Source organism: Coptis chinensis, chromosome 3 (assembly GCF_015680905.1).
Source record: "Coptis chinensis isolate HL-2020 chromosome 3, ASM1568090v1, whole genome shotgun sequence".
NCBI classification, from domain to species: domain Eukaryota; kingdom Viridiplantae; phylum Streptophyta; class Magnoliopsida; order Ranunculales; family Ranunculaceae; genus Coptis; species Coptis chinensis.
The window spans coordinates 18,149,215-18,173,146 of NC_141458.1; the positions used below are offsets into that span (position 1 = coordinate 18,149,215).

The window sequence follows — 23,932 nt, forward strand, 5'->3', positions numbered from 1 at the left end:
CACTAAAAGCAAAAAATGCAGGTCTCTCAAAATTGGTAAAAAGTTTGGAAACTTTGAACCATTTCCATTTGTGACCAGCTTCATTTCAATCAAATCCGTTTGTAGAATGGACAGTGACGGCGTAAAATATTCTTTCCGAAAAAGAAAACGGCCATCAGGATAAAGGCTTATTTACTATGGACTATGGTTGGGCGGAGTTTTTGTTCACTTATCTTTCTCTACCTAGGTATGCACCACTCTTCTTGTTTTCTTGTGTAAGTTTCATTAGCAATTTGGCAAATTTAAGTGATGACTGATTTTTATATCGTGTAAGTTAACATTTTTAAATCAATTGAAGTTCTGCAGTCAGTGCCTATGCTTGAAAACCCCTTTATTGGATTTTATTATGTTTGTTCAGTTGGCCTAATTGGCACGTTAAGATGTTACGCTAAGCTCTGTTTTTGCCCAAAGTAAATTCTTAGAAAACCCACTTACCAACCTTCCTCTGGTGTTTTTATATATTAACTGAGAATAGAAATCTGGAATTCCATTGGAAGCACTCAAATCTATTTATAGAAGCTAGTAGTGGAAGTCCTGTGTTTTTCGTGTTAGAATTTGGTTTGAAGAATTGGGAGTTGTGCGCGCGTGGATACACTTTTGTAGGGATCAGTGGAGACCCGATGTTGCTAGTGATAGTAAAAGCTAATGACTTGAGTTTGAAACAGGAGCTAGGCAAGCTATGAATTTTAGACCAATCAGCTCAAGAATATGTATTTTGGTGGATTGGAGGATGATTTCGAACTTGACTGAATTATTTGGCGAAGTAGTGGAAGTTGTTTCAAAAAAAAAAATTAAGTGCAGCTCCAAAGGAGGCATATTGTATATGAATAGCAGATGAAAGGCTATTAACAGAGTATGTAGGAAGAGTGTGTAGTACTGTAATGCTTTTTAGGTAAACAAGTTCTACTTATGTCCTTTTAGAGGTGTTTGTTTATTTTATTTTTATGATCGGTAAATGTCAAGGTTAAAGAGGTGTTTGGTTTTATATCTTTATGCTAATTTCCTACATTAAAACAGTGCATGGTTGAGGCCAGTAGCTGGTCAAAGGAAGAAGATGAAAAAGGTTCTTACAGTTGTCTGTTTTGGTTTTGTTGATTTTTTTTCGGGTCAAATTTAGTTCTTGCAGTAGCTAGAGGCTTAGGACTGCTCGAATTGTCAACTTGGGGGATCATACATGGTGCATTTTTATAACATTTCTTCTCTGATGCCGAAAAGAATGGGGGAATTCCTTTAGAACGTATAGGGGCACATTTTTAGGCATAATCGTCCAAAAATTCTAATTGGAAATCAATTGACTGGAAACCCCAATTCGAAAGTGATTACTAAAAAAAGAAAATGTTTTTTCTCTCTTTTTGTTCTGGTCATATTTAGTACCGTTAAGGTCATTCTTTTCGACTGACTTGAGTCTTGAGGTATGGTAGTGTATTCCTTCAGTCTATTGGAGGAAAAAAGAAGTAGCATATGGGCCCTTCAATAATGCAAGACGTAGTTCTTTGACTTATTTCTACAGAGAAATCCACAGTTGTGACCACATATATTTTTCTGATTGGAAGGTAGTATCTATTGACTTTGAACACTAGTGGGCTAATGACCCTGCTTTGAGCAGACAGACGAAAATAATACGAACTTGTCTTCCATGAGTAAACTGTAATATCTTCAAGAAAGATTCAAAATATATATACCTTCCTGCTTTTTGGCCAAGGAGTAATGGCAGGTACAGCTCTTCAAGTGGTAGTTTCTCCATTTCTGGGAGTCCTATATGACAACCTCAGCTCTTTAATCCAGAAGGAAGTTAGTCTACTATGGGGTGTGGAAGAAGAGATGAAGAAACTATCCAGCACATTGTCAACAATACAAAGTGTCCTTGAAGATGCCGAGGAGAAGCAACTGACAAATAGGGCGATTGAGAACTGGCTAAGAAAAATTAAAGACACAGCTTATGAGGCTGATGATATTCTAGATGAGTGGGCGACTGAAGCTATTCAACAACAGTCAGGAGTAAGACACCAACTGGTATGTGAGACTTTATTATCCTGCTTCAATTTCGAACATATTAAGTTTCGTTATAAGATTGCAACGAAAATAGAGAAAATTAGGGAGACATTTGATAAAATTGCTGCTGAAAGGTCTAACTTTCATTTTAAAGAGGGAGTTGTAGAGAGAAGAAATGAATTCTACAAGAACCGAGAAACTAGCTCGATTTTAACTGAAGCGCAAGTCTACGGAAGAGATGAAGAAAAAGATTACATTGTTAGCCTATTGCTAAACAATGTAGGTAATGAAGAAGATGTCTCTATCTATCCCATTCTTGGTATTGGTGGCCTTGGGAAAACTACTGTTGCACGAATGGTCTACAATGAAGAGTCTGTCAAAGAGCATTTTGATGTCAGAATTTGGGTCTGTGTATTGGAAGATTTTGATGTAAAGAAGCTTACAAGAGCAGTCATAGTATCCATTTCAGGAGATGTGTGTGACCATGAAGATTTAGATCCTCTACAGTGCAAGCTTCAGGAAAAACTTGATGGGAAGCGTTTTTACTTGTTTTGGACGATGTGTGGAATGAAAATCAGGAAGAGTGGAACAAATTCAAGTATTCATTAAGATGCGGAGCCAGAGGAAGTTCAATAATTGTAACTACTCGCCTCGAGACTGTAGCGTCAATCATGGGCACCATTTCTCCTTACTGTTTGCAGTACTTATCCGAGGACGACTGCTGGAATTTATTCAAGCAACGTGCATTTGGCAGGGGGAATGCAGAGAGTTCAAAGTTGGTCGAGGTTGGCAAGGAGATTGTAAGAAAGTGTAGAGGTGTACCATTGGCTGCAAAGGCTCTGGGAGGCTTAATGCGATTTAAACGTGAGGAACAAGAGTGGATTTTTGTGAGAGATAGTGCAATTTGGGATTTGCCACAAAACAATGAAAATACCATCTTACCTGCCTTGAGATTGAGCTATAATCACTTACCTACATATATGAGACATTGCTTCACGTTTTGCTCAATATTTCCTAAAGATTATAAAATGAAAAAGGAAGAGGTAATTCATCTATGGATGGCAAATGGTTTGGTTCAATTCAAAGAAAGAATGGAATTGGAAGATACTGCAAATGATATTTTCAATGGGTTGTTGTGGAGGTCGCTCTTTCAAAATGTAGAGAAAGATGAAGATGGTGAAATAGTAAGCTGTATGATGCATGACCTTGTACACGATCTTGCTTGTTATATTACAAAGAATGAATGCTCTACTGTGGAGGTCGGAAACTCAGAAAATATTCCCAGGTGCACTCGACATTTGTCATTTATGTTTGGTCTATCTGAAGCTTCAGAAAATGTGGAGTTTATACATCAGTTATCGCCATTCTTGCGCACACTGCTTTTGTTAAATAATTCAGGATATAAGAAGAATGTTGACTTCGACTTCTCAAGGTTTACATCCTTGCGGGCAATGACTTTGAAACTCTCCAAAATTACAAGACTTCCAGATTCAATAGGCAATCTGAAACACTTGAGGTATCTGAACCTCTCTTGGACTGATATTACATCATTGCCAGAATCGATCTGTGGGCTGAGAAATATGCAAACGCTGAAACTTGTGATGTGTCATAATCTTCGAATGTTACCCAAAGACATAAGGAACATGAGCAGGCTAAGACATTTAGATATCAGGGAATGTGACAGGATAGATCAAATGCCAATTGGGATTGGAAAGTTAACTTGCCTCCTAACACTTAGCATCTTCATTGTGGGCTCAAAGGATGGATGTCGTATAAAAGAGTTGCAAAAACTGAACAACCTCAAAGGAGAAATAAAGATAAAAAAGCTTGAGCATGTGAAAAGTTCAAGGGATGCCAAAGAAGCACATTTGATAACAAGGAAAAATCTTAGATCGCTGAGTCTAGTTTGGTCTGAATCCCACTTTCAAGAAGACAACGACACAGATGTCATAGAGGGTCTCCAACCTCACCCAAATATGAAAAGGTTATCGGTTGAAGGATTTCAGGGAGAAAATTTTCCAAGTTGGTTAGATTTTTTACCCCTCCCAAATTTGGTAAAAATCTCTTTCGCAAAATGTAGAAGATGTGAGCACCTCCCTCCGCTTAGTAGACTACCTCTCCTCAAGACTCTTGTTATGCATTCATTAGATTCTGTGAAGATCATTGACAGTGGAGGCATTGGAAATGGATTCACGTCACTTGAGGAACTCGAACTTGATGACATGCCTAAATTGGAGAAGTGGTCTTCCTGGAATGAGAACGGAGGGAGAGAAGGTATCCTTCTCCCTTGTCTTAAGAAGTTGAACATTAATAACTGTCCCAAGTTAACAAGACTTCTATTGTCATCTTCTCTTGAATGTTTGTATGTGGGGAACTGCAGTGAGATTGTATTGAGATCATTGGAGAACCTACCTTGTCTTTCTTCCCTTACAATCTCCAGTTTTAGTGAGGCAGTCTCTTTTCCAGAAAGGATGCTACCAAACCTCACTGCTCTGCAATCTTTGCGCATCTGGTCATGCGAGAAGCTTAAGATTCTTCCAGAGGAACTGGGAAATCTCTCATCTCTCAAATCCTTTTATATTAGTGGTTGTTGTGAGTTGCAGTGTTTGCCAGAGGTGGGAAGGAGTTCTCTTGTACAATTGAGCATCAGAGATTGTTCAAGCCTGACGACATTGTTACATGTCCTGAGATATAAAGGAACTCTACAGGATTTAGTTATTTCCGGTTGTCCAAATTTGGACATCTCAAAGGTGGAGTTTTATCACCTCACTGCCCTTCGAAGTCTCATAATTGGTGATTTCCCTGAAATGGCAACTTTGCCAGAGGGAATACGACATGCTTTTATGCTTCAACATTTTGAAATTTTGAGGTGTTCTTCCCTGGTGTCTATACCTGACTGGATAGGGAGTCTCATAAAACTTTCTTATATGAAGATTTCCTCCTGTAAGAGTTTGACAATCCTGCCAGACGGACTGCGTCATCTGACTGCCCTTCAGACTCTAATTATTAAAAGCTGTCATCCTGATCTTCATAGACGAAGCATGGAAGGGGGAGACGACTGGCAGAAAGTCTCCCACATTCCAAAACTCTTAATATGACTCTTTGGTAAGAACAAAAAATTGCTCAATGTGTTTCAATTGCTCCATTCTTCTGCAAAAGTTCTTAAACTTTTAGAACAGGAAATAGTGAACAAAACAGGTTCAATGTGTTTTTTTTGGAACCTTAAGCTGTAAAAAAGTGCCCAAAATGTATTCAGGCTAATTGTTACTTCACCCTTTGTGCTTATCCTCTGTCATTTCCAAACTATTTATTTCTGGATTAGGAATCAAACTCCTCGTAAAAGATTAAAATGGAGAACTGGATGGCCCGAATGAAATTATTAGTCCTGTCTGAGGTGCTTTCCACTGTGACCATTAACTAAATTTAATTACAGTTACAATTCTTGTTACTTAAGCATTTGAGATGTTAGTTTTCTGCAAAAATAATGCAAAGAAGTATTTGAACTCTGATAAAGCAATTGAAGTTAACACTGTTTCGGAGACCAGAATGAATCTCTTCTTTATTTGTTGTATTTATGTCATTTATATATTTTATTTTAAATGAAGCATCTGTTAATGAGTTTATAGTAAACCACTAGTTGTGTTCTTACCAAAACTGAAGAGTTTAGATATCAATACTGTCTTTTTCTGGTCACTAGCTCCCATACTTAACATGCCACACTTCATTTACAGTAGTTTTATATGCTAATCTTTATATTTACAGTTAAAACTTTGCTGAATTTCGGTGTTGGTAATTGTGATTGATGAACTCTGCTAAATATAAACAAGCAGGCCAAGTTTGCTTTTGTTCTTTTAAAGTATTTTAATAACTTGTTTTTCCTTGTGACGATTAGGAGGTCATCGAAGACAACCGAACAAGGGCAGTGACCTACGAGAGGTCTTTCTTCCCATATTTTATGCTCCCGTAAGGAGGTATTTCTCTCTCATTATACATTGCGCTTGTTGGTTGGATGGCCAGAATGGGAGTCCTGTAGTAATTTTGACCTTGTCACAAAGCCACTGCAGAAGTTGTGTTTTCAGATGAAGTGATGAAAGTTTTGTAATTGGAATTTGGAAACTAACAGCGTATTCGGTAAAAGTGTTGAATTTGTCTAATGTAAAGTAGTCCAAGTACTATTTGTTTATGCACGGAGAAACTGCGTGTTGATTAAGTTTCTAATCATTTCTTTTGGCAATACTACAAATAGGATGCATCATGCATGTGATACTTAAATATGGCACCAGATGATGATGCGGGCATGCGGCCCTCTAACCATGTAATTATATTTATATATATCCATCACAAATTGAACCTCTCACAGGAAGACTGCGGGACATATATAGTAAGAAGTGACCAGAGCTCTATCATGGTGAGGATCGTTATATTACAAAGGTTTGAGACAATAACCGTTGGTAGACAAATATCACTCTAGCATCCTGTGAGGCGGTGAGTGTTAGGCCGGACTATCGTTAATGGACTAACATCACTATCTGTTTATGCTTTGAGAACTTTAGTTGAAGTATAAGCAAATGGGGGTCTTAAACTGGACTCACATTTAGAATATATTGGAACGGATAGTAGCACAGTGATTATTGTTTGTGAAATGGATTGCAGGAACAATCAGTTTTCTGATTATGTCTTAGTTAAAGGATGGACAGTGTTTCTCGTTAGAAGGGGAACAAAATGTTTTTATTAAACTGAATAATTTGGAACGTGGCTGAAGGGTGGTTTCCATAATTATATTGATCTTTTATATATAATTAGGCCTGTGCGTATCTCGATACAGATCAACAATTACCGGTTAGTGGATAGCAGTAGAAGACCTTCTGTTTGCGTCCAATGGGAGTCGTATATCTCTACTACTTGTTATAAGGGGCGTGGGTGAGTTTTTGTACACTTTCATGACACCTGTTTATTTGACCACCACAAACAAAAATACGAGTCAGGGATAAAAGAAGAGAGAGAGGCACGTGGTTTCATCCAAAAAATAGATCAGAAAATTGGGTATAGGTACACATACGCAAATTTCTTATGTTCAGAGGAAATAACAAACTTTTTTTTTGTTTTTCCTCCATAAAAACTGAAATTTGACATCTGCCTCAAATTTGAGGCTGATTTTTTACAATTTTGACCTCTTTTTATTAGTCCCAACTAAAAAGCCAACTACCAAAAAAAAAAAACTATGAACTAAATCGATTACCAAAAGAGTAGTGGGTTAATCAAAATAACTAAAATTCATCCAAAATCTACAAATTTCCAATTAAAAGTGAGATGAATTTACAGAGACCAAAACAATGTGGAAAACATCAACTTCAAAAACGGAAAAAATGTATGTTGATTACAACTAATTTCAATCTGAACTTTAACAATTTAAAATCATCTACGATAATTTTGAATATCATGTTTAAACTTTGTTTGATGTAATTCAAATTGTGAAATTGTGAAAGGACAAATGGTTTTTTTTTATAAGACAATTGTATTATTTGATTGCAGTACATCTTGGAGCAATACACACGCACCCTTGCCTGATGAGTGGCCTCGATTGACACACACACCTCTGAACTTGCACGACATTAGATTTTTCATTATTATTTATTTGTGGAAGAAATTGGCGATTACAAATGAAAGGTAAAAAGGAAAAATAAGAAGTTTTAAAAACAGTTAATATACCCAAAAAGTGACATGTTGTTAAAATTGGAGTAGAATCAAAAGATAATATTGGTCTTTCTCTAGACAAAAAAGACACTAAAGAAAGTGTCTAGAGCCCAATTTCTAGAAAAATAGATACAGAAAAAAAAAAAAGACCTGAGGCGACGTCCAAAGGCTAGTAAAACTTCAAACCGCCTCAAAACCCATATATATATATCCAACTATCTGCAATCTGCAATTCATTCTTGAAACTTTTATACCACGATCACTAATAAAAAGGTACGTGATTCTTCCTTCTTTTATACAATATATATCAAAAAAATAATGGCGGATAGATTACCAAGAGATATTACCAATGATATTCTTTCAAGATTACCTATGAGTTGGCTGACCAGGGCTGTAGCCCCCCCCCTAACTTTGCTCAAAACCCAAAAGTACAGTGGTAACTGTTCACTCCAAAAAAAAAAAAAAAAAATAGTAGTGAGAATTAGTGTTAGTAGCCCCCTATTGTTGAATCCTGCATCCGCCCCTCCCCTCAACTCCCTATTCAACTCAAAGTTGGTATGTAAAACCTGGCGTACCATTATATCCGACCTCACTTTCCAGCTCACCTATCTTTCTAAAACCAACCACCACCCTGACCTCTTACTCTCATGCAGGGTTTCACGTAATAAACTGCTGCCCAAAATATATTACACTCGTATCAATCATGACAACCTTACTTCAAATACTATCATACCCAAAACTGTTGCTGCTCCGTTTATGGATATTAAGCCCATGTATGAAATCTTGATACTAGGATCATGCAATGGACTCATATGTTTATCAAGTATTAAAAGTAAACTTGTTACTAATAGGGACCATTTGATGTCATTGATGACAAGGCAAGAACGCGATATGTATGTCCTTCCTATTCACGATCCCATTTATGTGTATAACCCCATTACTCGTGAAAACCAAGAATTACCGTGTTTTGAGTTTTGTAATGTAGGCAAGAATGTTGAACAAGTTGTGTGTGGGTTTGGATTTGATGTTGTTAGGAGGGAGTTTAAAGTGGTGTTTGTGTTTTTTTATAAACTTGATAATGAGAATGTTTTCAGTGAAGTTGGAGTTTATACGTTAGGTACTGATACATGGAGAAAATTGAAGGTTGATGTCCCACACTTGGTTTTTAAGGCTGAAGTAGCTGTTTCGTTTGAGTTTGCTAATGGCTCTCTTCATTGGATTGCTGAGGATGTACGTTCTCTGGTTTCCAAGCCATTTATCTTGTCCTTCAATTTGGTGGTTGAAGAATTTTTGGTTTTTCCGACACCCGAATCTGTTGGGTTGACTCGTTATTATGGTCCATTGGAACATTGTGCACTCGGGGTTCTTGATAAGCGTCTTTCTTTGGTGGATACCTCTTCTGGACAGTTTGTTGATATATGGGTTGTGAAGGATTATGACGGGGAGATGTGTTGGAACAAGCAATTTTCTTTGGAGCAAAATCTAATTTGCGATTCGGCTATTGGATTAGTTAGGCCTATCCAAGTTCTGAAGAGTGGTGAAATTTTACTATTTTGTGGTTTAACTGACCTTGTTGCATATAACACCGAAAGCAACCAACGCAGACTTCTTAAATTGGATCGTGATAGCTTTCGCAACCTGGGGACCTATTTTTCTTTGTAACAGTTCCATTTGTGGGCAGCCTGATATCAATCAAGTCCTTCTTTGAAACGAACTGTGAGGGAAATTAAAGTGTACTGCCTGATTTTGAAAATGGACGAAAGTTGTGAGCTTCAGATAAATCAACTCAAGAACTTGGTAGTGGTGGACTGGGGGATGACGTCTTTTTTTTAAACTAGTTGGAGAAACAGAAGAAGCTATCGCAGGCATTTTTGTGTTGGAGCTGCAAATGTGAGCCACATATTATGTAGCAGTGGCAAAGGCAACTCTTAGAGATTCAAGCTTTGATGGAGTTTGTAGAATGAACATGATATGCTATGTAGGTAATGTCCTCCTATATTTCCCTTTTGAAGGTTTTTGTTACGTTCCTGAAAATATTAGTAGAGACTAAATGATTCAAGATAAGGGTTATTTTTATTGCCTCTGTGTAATTTACCTTACCTATGACGGATGCATGCTTATTACATCTCTGGTTTTCTTTCCTTTTTCTTAGAATAATATATGTTTCTTTTCGCGGCCTTTTTTCTCTTTTTCTATTTTTTTTCTCGGAAGTCAGTTGTAAGACCTAACATATTCCATATGCATAAGCATCCAATTTAGAATGATTTTCTAATGTGCTTCCGTAAAAATGTTGAATTTAAAGGCCTTAGCAAACAAAATCTGATATTGAAGTAGTTTAAGGACTATGGTGGTAAATTATTTGTTTATCTATGGAGAAACTGCATGTTGATTAAGTTTCTAATGTTTTTTTTTTTTTTTTTTTTTTTTTTTTGTTTTTGCAATACTACAAATAGGAGTCATACATACATATAATAGCAGAATTTGGCACCTAATGATGATGCCTTCTAACCATGTAGTCTTTGGCACCCCATTCATATAATTATATATTTATATCCATTCTCAAAATGTGCCCCTCACCTGAAAACACCAACAACTCGAAAACATTGTCTTCTATATAAGAAGGTTGATTGATATGTATGGTTTTGGTTTGGATATCTCCTAACAGGAATCAAGAAAGTACTGCTATTGTTTGTTAGACATTTGATGTATGAAAATGTTATGAATCAGAGTCAAATTTATACGCTGGGCAGCAATCATAGCGAAGAAGTAAGACTGTACGAGTGACATTTAAGTAAAATGAGACTAGAGTTCTGTCATGGTGGGGATGATTATATTACGAAGGATAGGGAGGATATTCGTGGATAGACTAAGATAAAACTAGTATACTGCGAGGTGGTGGGGACTGTCGTTAGATAATCACCAGCAACATGATTGGCCGTGAACAATGAAGGAAAGGGAGAAACAGAGTGTTAAGGTTGATGCATCACTATTTGATCAAGCTTTGAGAGCCTAATTGTGTATTAACTATTATATGTACCAGGTACGTTGTATTTTGAAGAATAAACAAATTATGTCCTTCAATTGGAGTGTCATTGAGGGTATATATGGATGGACAGTAACAAAGCGATAATCTTTGTTCAGTGTTCTATTTATGTGTTAGTTAGAGGATGGACAAGCTGTTTCTAATTGGAAGGGGAAGAAAGAGATTGTTAACAGTGCTTTCTGATAATTAGGATCTGAAGGGTGGTTTCTATAATTTGAGGAGTTTGAGGGGCAAAGACCAAAGGGAAGGCAATCAAGGCTAGTGTCAGGGTCAATTACTCAGTCCTGTGTTGAGCATGTAACTAGAGAGCTGCAGCTCGACCATCAGAAATGTTGTATTGGCCTGTGGACAACCCAGTAACTCCAGAACATCGACCATAGCATTCCTTAGGATTGACCATATATTCTCTTAGATGATTTGCTTCTTAGTTCTGACAGATTTATTCCCTTATTCACAAACATCACAGTATTGATTTGAGTTATCATTCAATGCAGGCATAAATTGAAGTAGAATTGATTACGAATGTGGAGTTAGTAGGAAAGTCTACCACTCTTTTCTGTCAGCAACCTTTGGCAGATAGGCAGAGCCTATTTGAAAAGGGAGTAAGGGACCATTAAAATTAGGTTGGGTGAATAATTGTCATTTCTTTTGCAATAAGCACTGTTACAAGCAAAAGTATGAGCGGTTAAAAGAAAGAACATAGATTTTGATTACTGAGCCATGTGCTGGCTTCGAAATTCCAATTGTATCACGGGATTACTAGAACTACAGTTGCACTCTGCAAAACAATGCAGGGAAAAGGTTTATATCTGTACTAGTTTCTACTCATGAGTTGTAGTATCATTTACGTGGAAGTATGGAACTGAGTTCCCACTTGACCTGTGTTGGTTTGAAATTTAAATGGACGATCTTCTCATCATCAGATGAACTTCTCCATCAAAGCATCCTTGATCTTCTGAGATACACCAGGGATTAACACATCATAATTTTGATGTCGTTCTCTGGAATAATAGGCGTATATTATGAAATATTGTGATGTTTTTCAGCATGTCTGTTTACTATTTGCGCTTGCTTTGTTGTAAACAGTTCAAAGGTTTAGCTAGAACAGGGGATGGTGTTTAACTAGACAAGGGATATAGCTTAGAAGTTTTTAGGTGTTTCTTCCTCCGATCCATAATCCCTCCCAGAAGGTGTATATATAGTAGTAAACCTTTCACAGTTACAGAAATGGCAGCAAACAGTTCACGGAATTTGCCTCCTTTTTTTGTAGTTTTTAGTTGATGAAGCTTAAATATCCTCTTTTCTAGCTGAAACATTTCCACGAAAACAAACACAGCTTATGTTGCGAGCGAAGTGCGTGGGAAAGTAGGAAAAGTTACTTTGGTACTGTCTGGAACTTGGAATGTTGGATGAATCACGCATTGGGCTTTGGGTACCTATAGGGGCTTTCCTAAACAAAATCCCTAGAGGCGAACATTTCCGTATTTAGTAACCTAGACGCCAGGATTTTAGAACTTCAGAACCCCTAATAACAAATATAACTCCACCTCGTACCATCATCAAAGATTTCCACTCTTTCGTTTCATTGTTGTTAGTAGTAATGGACCGAATACCTAGCAAGATCACCACTGATATTCTTTCATGGTTACCCCTCAAATCTCTTGGACGTTGCAGGTGCGTCTGTAAAACTTGGTGCACATTAATCTCTGACCACAGTTTTCAGCTCAAAAACAAAACCACTAGTCTTATCTTGAACGCCATGCCTATCGGCAGACCAGCCATGATCTATTTTAATTTGCAGAAAACAATGACGAATATTATAACGTTATTAAACCTAGCAAGTATTTGTTGAGTGGGCGATTTGGGGAAGACGTATTTGTTGAACTAGCTGAACTAGCAGTAGAAGCTAGTTGTTACGGCATGATTGTTTTGTAGATGCAAATGTGAGGAGGCACATTGTATACCGGTGGCAAAGGCAACTGAAAGATTCAAGCTTTCATGGAGTTTGTAGGATGAGTAGTAATAGAATCGAACTTATGTCATTTTAGAGGTTCATTGATATGTTCCTGCAAATTAATATTGAGACTAGAGGATCAGTGAGAAGGTTTATGTTTATTGCCTATGCGTAATTCTTTTACTTGTGTCCGCGGCATGCTTAGTCGATCTGTGATTTTTGGTTTCGAAATAGTATGCTTCTCTTTGTTTCAGTCAAATGTGGAACTCAATGTATTTCGTATAAATGGATCAGCCATCTGATTTAGAATGATTACTTGCTTGCTCATTGCACATGGGGAATGAAGATTTTGGAGTTGACAGTAACAACTGAATATGTTATGGATTTGGTAAATTACAAATGTATACAATATGCAGACATCTACTATTGTACTTTTAACAGAGTGCCTGGGGATAGAAGAATGCCTCTTTCGTGAATAGCCTTGCGTGAACATGTCTTTATTGTCTTATGAAAATTGATCGAGAACAGAGTTTTGTCTTGAAAGCAAGCAATTCTATTTAGTGAAACTGATAGGTGGACTCTTTTCTCTTTTTCCTTGAATTGATGAAAAATTTGAACTTTTGCCAGTTTGTTTGCTTATAAAGATGAATGAAACGCATTTACCTTTCTTTCAGTTGATGTTGTTATGGGGTTATCGGAAAAAAAAAAAAAGTTGATGTTGTTATGAGGGATGCTTTGGTTCAATTAAGCCGGGTCTGCTGTGCAATGGAGACTGATAAGATTCAAAAGAACAGCACCAAAAAGTAGTAATCACAGAAGACAATATCTTCATCAAAATCTTATTCGATGTATGCACTGTAAATGCTGAGCATCCAGGGATAAGCCAAGGTTTGCACATTGACCAAATCACGAAATAGAGCTCATGCCCAGCTATATCTGCTCTTCTGTTGTGGACTAAAGTCTTCAAGAGTGAAAATTGAACACGAGTAAAGTAAACATCTCTTTCAAAAAAATTCTGGATCGGATGTGTGCGTCAGTGCGTACTCATTCAGTCATTCCCCGTTCTACTCACGGTCGATTTATATAGCCAGGCATCCTCCCTTGTACAGGAAGGGGCCAGTTGTTGAATTTATCTGGGCTAGTCTCACCGACGGCCACAGTCAGATTAATTCAAATAGGCATCACTTCCTTCTATCAATACAAGTACATTCACAGATTCCCAACCTTGTTCCATATTATTCAAAGAACGCACTCCAAGAAACTCTGAACGAAGTTTCCACCGAACCGCACTAAACAATAACGTGGTTGCCACTTGCCAAGTATTCCAGCACAATCAGCAGGGGATTCTGGCATAACCTCTTCAACAATAACAGCTTTAGAGATACTGGGCCGGGAATTTTTTCGCCATACTGCCTCTACTAACCTACCTCTCAAGGTGAACACTTTCACAATTCTTTTCTTGTTTTTCTTTAACTCCCAAAAGGCAGGATGTGAGTTGTACAGGTGAGCCGGCAGGAATGCAAACTTACTGCTTCTCTTCTGCTTGTAGAGACAATTACGGATGTATGATCAGAATCCCATTATGTTCATTCACATAATGAACCACCCCATCACTGGAGAACACCAACAGCTCCCCCTCTTTCTGAAACCCGAGTGTAAGCACTTTATGTGGTTTTGGTCGAAACATTAATTCAAAGTAGTAGTGCTTCTTTTTTATTAGATTATACTGATGATCGGACTGAAACCACAAATGATATGCACGTTCATACACTAGGAGGCGGCAATATTCCTACTTGTTTGCAGCTTGAAATTTTGATGAACATTTCAGCTTTACAAGAATTTGCCAATTTGGTAGACTAATCTCAGTGAAAAGTTCTGAAATTTTGGTAAAACTTTGACTTGTTAAAATTTCAAAAAATCGAGATTATTGTCTATGATCCAGCTCTGTTAAAAAAAAAAGTGAGTAACGTTTGAAAGGCTGTGGTGGATCGTGGATGTAACTGAAGTGGGGCTGGTCTTACTCTTATCCTTACTTGGGAGAACCACATAGAAAGAAAGAAATGAGATGAGCAAAAAACTGAAGTCCATCAATCCAAACCCAGCCAACCAAATATTTCAAAGAAGTGGAACAAAAGCAAGTAAAGAGAAGCAAAAAGAAAAAGAAAAAAAAATGAACATGGCAAGGGTGGTGGTAGTGCAACAAAAACAGCCTGCCTTCTCTCTCCCACCATCTTCTCTCTCCGACTTCAGTGGCATTAGATTCAACCAACCAATCCAGGTACAGTTGTTTGTCATTCATATGGACCTTGTTGTACCATACATACTCGAAAGCACATATCGACATCGTTCACTGCTCACTGTCTCACTAGTTCTTTTAGTGCATGCAGTTTGGTAACTGATCGCGCTAACTGAATGAGTTTGCATTGTGTGTTTTGATTAAACAGTACAAACAGAAAGTATGGCACAAACCAAGAAGTGCATTGCAAGTGACAGCATCAAGTGCGAAGAAAATTCTTATAATGGGTGGCACCAGATTTATTGGCATCTTCTTATCTAGGCTCCTTGTCAAAGAAGGACATCAAGTAGGTCTCTCTTACTTACAATTTTCTTAAGCAAAAACCATTTTCCTTTGTTTCAGTTTCTCGAAACACGGTGCACTGTAATTTGATTTCTTTATATCGTCTATCCAAAAATAGTATCAGTTCAATTTTCAAAGTGTATAGCATCACACGTTTTATAATAATCCTTTAAACCAGTACTTAATCGTGCCTGTTACAGGGACTACTATACTGAACACTTACTGGCAACTTATAATGAATTGGCCATGACAGGTGACCTTGTTTACAAGAGGAAAAGCACCCATTGCTCAACAATTGCCAGGGGAGTCTGAGAAAGATTTTTCTGATTTCTCTTCTAAGGTGATTTATTAGTTTCATATTCTATCTGCGATGGACTAATCAGTATCCGAAATTATCACAGTGAATAGAAAATGTGACAAATAAAAACTTATTTAACAAGCAAACAACTTACATGCGAACTTCAAGTACTTGTGGTGTGCTTTTTTTTTGGGTACTAAGCTCCTCTTTGCATATTATTGTAGATCTTGCACTTAAAAGGAGACAGAAAGGACTATGACTTTGTTAAGACTAGCCTTGCTGCTGAAGGTTTCGATGTTGTATATGATATCAATGGTAATGCCTGTAACCTTTTATTGATAATCTGATCATTTCCATGGCTTTCAAGGAGGCATTTACTACATTTCAATAAGAATTCATTTCTTTCCCATTTTCAATTAATAACTTTTGGAATTTAGGACGAGAGGCAGAGGAAGTAGAACCAATACTGGATGCGCTACCAAAACTTGAACAGTAAGATCCTAAATCCCAATAGCCTTTTCACCTTTGTGATTGGACAACATTTGATCTACTTAATCTCTAATTGTCAACCAAAGAAGTCTTAAGTATATGCACTAATAACTGATTCCGTACGATCTCAGGTACATATATTGTTCATCAGCAGGTGTATATCTCAAATCTGATCTGTTGCCTCATGTTGAGGTGAGTTATGATCATGCACTGCTCAGTTCTGTTTAGCTATAATTTGGTATATGTACGAAACTTTACTCCGAAACAAGAATCATAAGATGGTGTTCTTGAGTATGAAGCAAAGACGGAACCGTTTCACTGGCCAATTAATTTAAGCCCATTAATGTTTCCCTCAAAATCTTAAATATGAGCCTGCGAGGTCTTCAAAGAATGTTGGGAGTCTATTTGGCTGTTGAAAAAGGCTGAAGCCCCATATTTTCAGCTTTCAATAGATACACTGAAGAGCCTTTACGTTAGGGAAATATCCCTTAACGATCACAGTTGTCCTGCTCAGATGCAATCTGTGGCAGAAGACATGCTTTCAGGACATTATTTTACTGTTCCAGAAACTCATAGTTGACAAAACCCTTGGCTTTTATCTCTGCTGAAAGCAGTGGAACTGAGCAATTAGTTATGTTCTGGAAGTTTCTGATCCTTAGATCTTCTTCTAACTTGTGTGGACTGTATGATAGGTTGATGCAGTAGATCCAAAGAGTAGGCACAAAGGAAAGCTCGAGACAGAAAACTTACTACAGTCGAGAGATGTGAACTGGACTTCAATAAGACCGGTCTACATTTATGGCCCTTTGAACTACAACCCAGTTGAGGAATGGTTCTTTCACAGATTGAAAGCTGGTCGTCCAATTCCAGTCCCGAATTCAGGGGTTCAAATAACGCAACTTGGCCATGTTAAGGTTAAAAGATTAAAATCTTTATCTCAAGTATAATGTACAATTCAAATTTACAGCTATAGCTACTTCTTATTTTATTTTTATTTAGTTCTTAAATTTCTAACACATTCAACTGTGGAAACACATTACAGGATTTGGCCACTGCCTTTATTCAGGTTCTTGGTAATGAGAAAGCAAGCAAGCAAATCTTCAATATCTCTGGAGAGAAATATGTCACGTTTGATGGGTTAGCAAAGGCGTGTGCTAAGGTAATTATAATAGAGAATATAAAAGAATTCAACAAATGCTGTTCACTTGTTCAGGTTGAAGATTTTTCCTTTTCCCTTATTTGATTCCACTAATTTTTCCAGGCTGCTGGCTTCCCCGAACCTGAGATCGTTCACTATAATCCTAAGGAATTTGATTTTGGTAAAAAGAAGGCATTCCCATTCCGTGACCAGGTAAACACATACTAAATCCACTATAACATCTACTAAATTATGGCAACAAACATTTCAAAGAACATGTGCAACAGGGAAAAAGTAAAAAAAGAAAGAAAGAAAACATTGTACTGTTTTGTGTTTGGTAGGGTGTGTGTGTGTGGCGCTACATGAATGCTCAAGTTATCTGTCTGTGTATGCCCATCGCCCATGTACTAGTTTCTTATCCACATAAGGTAGGTAGTCGAGCATTAATTTTCAACCAGTAATAGAATAGTCAGAAGAAGTCTTAAACGGTTGTCTGTATCCCTTAGGCATATGTAACATATCTGTCGAATATAGTCCAACAGATAGACGATTTAAATCATGTTCATGGTTGTGCATGCATAGTGCTCCTTTCTAATGAGTATGGTATGATGCAGCATTTCTTTGCATCGGTTGACAAAGCCAAGAGTGTTCTAGGATGGAAGCCTGAATTTGACCTGATTGAAGGACTTGCAGATTCCTACAACCTAGACTTCGGAAGAGGAACTTTTAGAAAAGCAGCAGACTTCACAACAGATGACATGATTCTCAGTAAAAATCTTGTTCTACAGAGCTAAAATTGATTTGGTGTTACTTTCCTTTTTGTCTCACCAGAAATTGGATTATGAATATAGTTTTTATTTTCCCAGAAAAATGAAGGCATACCCTTGTCAGAACTTTTAAAAAGTAAGGACTAATGCATTTTCATACACGACCATGGATTTGTTAATCATAGAGAATCCTGTTTTGTTAATTTTTCTTCAGATGTTCATCGGTTCATTTTAGGGTCTATATATATAACAATGATGGTGTAATCACCAAACATCAAAAGATGAAGAACAAACTGATACAGAGGTAACGGAGGCATATGCTATACAAGTTTACAAGTCATGTATTGTCTCAACTCTCAACTAAGATGTCACGAGCCGATGTCTTGGTAAATTTTGAGCAACAGCATATATGGGCAAAGCAAGTCCCGACTCGCGATGGCTTGCCACATAAGATAATTGACAGGCAACTTAACTGAAAGAGCGAGATCCACAAGCTAACTTCTGCTCATTTGAGTTTGTATTTGCGAACAGCCTGAAGACATTTATTGACTACATTAAGAAAATTTTCTTGACAACTGTTAACAAACTCAAAATCTTTAGGGCATTTATAAGTTTTCAGATTAGACTAATATTTTGTAGATTTGATTTTCTAACTATTCTAAACATTGTCACAAATAATAAAAAAAATAAAAAATTTCTAAACTTGCCAAATATAATATCAAAAATGGTGAAAATGCCTTATATCATATATTACACTTAACGAAATGCTACGCTCACTCACTCCCACACTGTTAAATTTCTGATTTACTTGGAATTTTGGCGATTCCGAAATATCTGAAAATTTTGCGAAAAATAATTGGATCGGATATACCAAAGTTACCAAACTCGTCCTCTCCGAACATCAAAGTCACACCATTACTGATTTGAAATGGCGTTGTGGAGAAGACAAGCATCTGTTGTTCGATTATCGAGGGTAACAATTCTTCTTTCTCTTTTCCATTCCAACACTTCCTCTTTCTCGTGTTTTGTACGGGACAGATGTAAATCAGGAACACTTGGACTCGATGAGGCTTTGGGTCTGTTCGATAACTTGATTCAGATGAAACACTCGCCTTCCATTTCCCCTTTTAACCATTTACTAGGAGCACTTGTCAAGATGAACCACTTTTCTGTCGCTTTATCTATCTCCAAAAGGATGGATGCTGCTGCTATTCAACCTGATGTTTTTACACTTAATACACTAATCAATTGTTACTCCAATACGGCTCGAGTGGATTTCGGTTTTGCTGTTTTAGGGAGTATTCTCAAACGCGGATTTGAGCCTGATGTTGTTACTCTCACCACCCTACTTAAGGGGCTGTGTAAAGGGGGTAAAGTTGCCGATGCTATGGATCTTTTTACCCGAATGCTGGAAAATGGGTATCCATGTGATGAAGTCAGTTATGGGACTGTAATGGATGGGATTTGCAAGTCTCTGAATTCTATTGCTGCTCTTCAATTCATGAGGGCAATGGAAAACAAACAGCTTCCTCCGAATGCTCATATATACGCTATGCTTATGGACACCCTTTGTAAGGAGAATTTGGTGAATGAGGCATTGAATCTATTTCAGGAGATGACCTCCACAAACCTTACACCTAATGTTATTACTCTCAACACTCTGCTTAAGGGGGTCTGTTTAGGGGGTAAAGTGGCTGACGCAATGGATCTTTTTACCCGAATGCTGGAAAACGGATTTCCATGCAATGAAATCAGTTATGGGACTGTAATGAACGGGATTTGCAAGCATGTGAATTCTACTGCTGCTCTTCAATTCATGAGGGCAATGGAAAAGAAACAGTTTCCTCCGAATGCTCATATATACACTATGCTTATCGACACCCTTTGTAAGGAGAATTTGGTGAACGAGGCATTGAATCTATTTCAGGAGATGACCTCCACAAACCTTACACCTAATGTTATTACTCTCAACACTCTGCTTAAGGGAGTCTGTTTAGGGGGCAAAGTGGCCGACGCAATGGATCTTTTTACCCGAATGCTGGAAAACGGATATCCATGCAATGGAGTCAGTTATGGGATTGTAATGAACGGGATTTGCAAGCATGTGAATTCTACTGCTGCTCTTCAATTCATGAGGGCAATGGAAAAGAAACAGTTTCCTCCGACTGTTTATATATATTCTATGCTTATCGACACCCTTTGTAAGGAGAATTTGGTGAACGAGGCATTGAATCTATTTCAGGAAATGACCTCCACAAACCTTACACCTAATGTTATCACCTACAACTCTTTGATTTGCGGGCTATGCGGATCTGGTCGATGGATAGAATCCATGCATTTTTTTGACAAAATGTTGGCACAGAATGTCACACCGGATGTAATAACTTTTAACATTTTGGTGGATGCTCTTTTTAAACAAGGTAGGACAGAGGATGCTGTTGATTTCTTACAAGTGATGTCTCAAAAAGGGTTTAAACCTAATGTAGTTAGCTATAGCATTTTGATCAATGGCTATTGCAAGGCTAAGAGGATGGACGAGGCAGTTCAAGTTTTCAAGGAGATGCAACTTAAGGGATTCAAACCCAACACTATAACCTATAATACCCTGATAGGTGAACTTTGCAAGAGTGGAGAAGTTTCGGTTGCAAAAGAGCTTCTGAAAGACATGATAACTTGTGGGAAAAAACCAAAGCAGATCACATATAGTTCATTAATGGATGGCCTCTTCAAAAATGGTTGTTCTGCTGAAGCAATGGAACTGTTCCGTGTGATGGAACATAATGGAGCAAAAGCTAATGTACCGATTTACAACAGCATTATTGATGGCATGTGCAAAGAAGGAAAATTAGTTGAGGCAAAGGAAATCTTTTATAGTCTCTCAACTAGGGAGTTGAAGCCTGACACTAGCACATACAACGTGATGATTAATGGATTTTTTAAAGAAGGGAAATTGGAAGAAGCCCAGGATTTGTTTTATGAGATGCAAGAGAAGGGTTTTGCTGCAAATGATTTCACGTTCCATATCATGGTCCAAGGATTGCTAGAACAAAAAAAGGATACCCACAAGGCAATGCAACTTCTCAATACCATGCTTGACAAGGGTTTCTCACCAGATGCAAAAACTACTTCTATTCTAGTGGACTTGTTTGCGGAAGGTGGACCAAATTGTAAAGAAATGCTAATGCTTCTCAAGCACCTGCTAAAAGGCTATGTTAAAGGTAATGTGCTCAATTTGACTCTGTGGTTAACTAGTTATATCTTGAAATACTGTGGTTAGGAGTGGTTTTCGTCAGTTCCTTTTTTTTTTGGGTGTTCATCCAGTAATAAGTCTACGGCGCATATTCTTCTTTGTATTTCTGTTTCTTTGGTCTGTTACTTTGTTAGTATATCAACGTAAAACTATAAATTATTGTAGTAGCTGCTATTTCCTCCCTTAACACACACACATACAGAGGCCCACACACAAAATGAAACTAAAACGTGAAGTTGGAAATTTTGATTATTTGATTTATTTCATAACATTTTAGTTAGTGTGCTGCATATTCGATCTGGTACATAAATGGATGTTTAAGTTACTGGATAGCAGTGTGAGTGTATTGGGCTAGTGATGTACATATTTTATGGGAACTCATCATTTAGTTAACACTACAGAAGAAATTTGAGATAGATTTTCTTTCATTACTGTTATATCGGCTTGTTAGGTAGTGCTGCATCTTCAATTGCATTCAGGCATATTTTTATGGGTTGCTGCGTGTGGTTGGCTATAATATATTAGCAGACTTTGGCATACAGATGTTGAGATGTATTGATTTAGTCATGGGCTCGGCACTTCATTTTAAAATCTAGATTTTTGTTCATCTATTTTTTAGTATGATCTTACAATCATCTTTGATTTTTGTTAGGCAAGTCAAAGCTGAATTTTGAAAGAAGGATCACATCAACGTCATTAAAAGTTCTTGAGGACAAAGAAGAGCATTCTCTGGAGAGCTGATGCAGGATGTGAACTGTGAATTCTAGGAGTCAGTGAGGACGAAATACTCACATGTATCACATACCCTTTTCTTTCAATACTTTCTTAACTTCTGTTATTTTCGAAGGGATCATCTTAGAATTTGTATGCAACAAAGACACCTATCTACTGTACCATGTTTACCCCCTCGATTGTAACAGTGATTCACTATTAAATATATAATGGAACACATTTATTATAGGAAATAGTGGATTGTTCGTGTCACTTCTCTCTAGAATACGGACTACTGAGGGACGTGAATGTTGTACATGCTAGACAAGGCACTAGGCAGGGATTCATATTATGCATAGGTTTGAATAGAGTAGTGGTCCTCTGTAGAGCCTGATATGCAAAAATTTCATTAGATTTTACTGTAGTTTCCGAACAACTGCAAAACATTTTGGAAACTTAGAATTTCCACGGTGACTCAAAACTTATTTTGTTCTAGGAATTACGTCTGGGATACAGGGAAATGTCTCCTTCAAACACTTTAGTTGGCATAACTCATACGTACTTGGATGTGCGAATTTTTATTCACCGACCTGTGTGGATGAATGCCAACTCTTTCTCGTATATTTATTCACCGACCTGTGTGGATGTATGCATATTTCACTGCAATCCAATGCAAAGACCCGTCCACAGATAAAAACGAAGTTTGACCATGTGCTCCATAAAGCTCATCCGGGACAATACCAACCTTTCTTCTCCACATCTTACTGCCTACTGTATGAATTAGCACTTCATTCTGTATAGGGAATTAGGGATACGATTTAATTAGTTTGTACAACAAAACTAATACCAATTTGTATTTCTTTTCAGAGACATCGAAACCAAAACCTGACCTGAATTATGGATCATCCTCACATTCAGGAAATCTAACATCAGGGACGGGTAGCTTCTCCCTGGTGATGGGGTTATACATGAAAATGTTGGAAACAAGAGGTGGTGCACCAGGAATGAAAAGGGCCAAACATAAAATGCCATTGTAGGGGAGCGATATCTTATCATGCACGCGTGCAACGTAAGCGAACTCAGGACATCGACTTTCAAGACCGAACTGTAAGCAGCTCCCTCAAGAACACTCAGGTACAGCGAACTCAATACATCGACCTCCAAGAACGCCCCTACGAATAGCTCCTACGGTCGGTAGGTGGTCGGCGAAGATATCTGTTTGCGAGCACATGGCTAAAGGAGTTCGCCGGGTAATGATCACCACCGGGGTAATCATTACCAAAATCTTGATTGTATTTCCCACCACCGGAAATAGGGGTAACCTCGCCCAACACCCAATCGACACGACTTATAATATAACCACTCAATACTCATTCACGATCCCCACCTTACATCGCGTGTACCATAGACACACATGCCTTCTAGATTGACATTTCCCCTAAGCCTATAAATACCACCGATTGAACTACGCCGGGCCCGATTCCTCTGAAAGAAAAGAAAGAAAAAACCAACAAGAGGGATTTAGGCGGTTCGCCGAATTTAACTTCGTCCCAACAAGAAACCCAAAACACACCTTTACATTGGCGCCGTCTGTGGTTTCGATTACTTGAGAAATCACGTTATCCTAACCTAAAATTTGCAATTTTCAAGCCCACGAAGCATGGTCAGCCTCGAAGCTCAGGTTCAGAACCTTGCCGAACAGCTAGGTGTAACCAACGAAAGCATTTCTTTGCTCCGGCAAGAAAATGCTACCTTACGAGCCCAAGTTGACACTTATCAACAGCAACAAGTTGGCAATGTTGCTGAAAATGGCATCAACGAGGTTAATCAGCAGATTAACGAATTGTCACACCGGATAGGGCAGAGTGCAGTCAAAAAAGATGCCACCCACATTGTGCAAAAGATGCTCAAGACATACCGCGCGTCCCCGTTCAGTGCTGACGTTCTCAGTAAATCTTCTCCTCAAGATTTTATCGAGC

At 37.8% G+C, this 23,932-nt stretch overlaps 3 protein-coding genes and 1 pseudogene across 4 annotated transcripts; all 4 read left to right on the plus strand.

Annotated features, from left to right (window-relative positions):
- The first annotated feature begins 232 nt into the window (after positions 1 to 232).
- On the plus strand, positions 233 to 6,274 carry LOC147508390 (disease resistance protein RGA2 pseudogene; annotated as a pseudogene). Its single transcript, XR_015218050.1, has 2 exons — positions 233 to 5,136; positions 5,924 to 6,274. The product of XR_015218050.1 is annotated as a disease resistance protein RGA2 pseudogene (transcript).
- A 2,342-nt stretch (positions 6,275 to 8,616) lies between these two features.
- Positions 8,617 to 9,387, plus strand: LOC147508391 (F-box protein CPR1-like). Its single transcript, XM_086597082.1, has one exon. The coding sequence runs from the start codon at positions 8,617 to 8,619 to the stop codon at positions 9,385 to 9,387; it is 771 nt and encodes a 256-aa protein (XP_086453208.1).
- Positions 9,388 to 13,687: 4,300 nt separating this feature from the next.
- Positions 13,688 to 18,195, plus strand: CRB (chloroplast RNA binding protein). The gene is made up of 11 exons (XM_086600928.1): positions 13,688 to 14,157; positions 14,272 to 15,000; positions 15,167 to 15,304; positions 15,554 to 15,640; positions 15,823 to 15,913; positions 16,036 to 16,090; positions 16,219 to 16,279; positions 16,780 to 17,001; positions 17,130 to 17,246; positions 17,349 to 17,438; positions 17,840 to 18,195. The coding sequence occupies exons 2-11, from the start codon at positions 14,788 to 14,790 to the stop codon at positions 18,017 to 18,019; spliced, it is 1,254 nt and encodes a 417-aa protein (XP_086457054.1). The 5' UTR covers positions 13,688 to 14,157; positions 14,272 to 14,787; the 3' UTR covers positions 18,020 to 18,195.
- A 599-nt stretch (positions 18,196 to 18,794) lies between these two features.
- On the plus strand, positions 18,795 to 22,207 carry LOC147508393 (uncharacterized). The gene is made up of 2 exons (XM_086600929.1): positions 18,795 to 21,210; positions 21,895 to 22,207. The coding sequence occupies exons 1-2, from the start codon at positions 18,921 to 18,923 to the stop codon at positions 21,981 to 21,983; spliced, it is 2,379 nt and encodes a 792-aa protein (XP_086457055.1). The 5' UTR covers positions 18,795 to 18,920; the 3' UTR covers positions 21,984 to 22,207.
- The last annotated feature ends 1,725 nt before the right edge of the window (positions 22,208 to 23,932 follow it).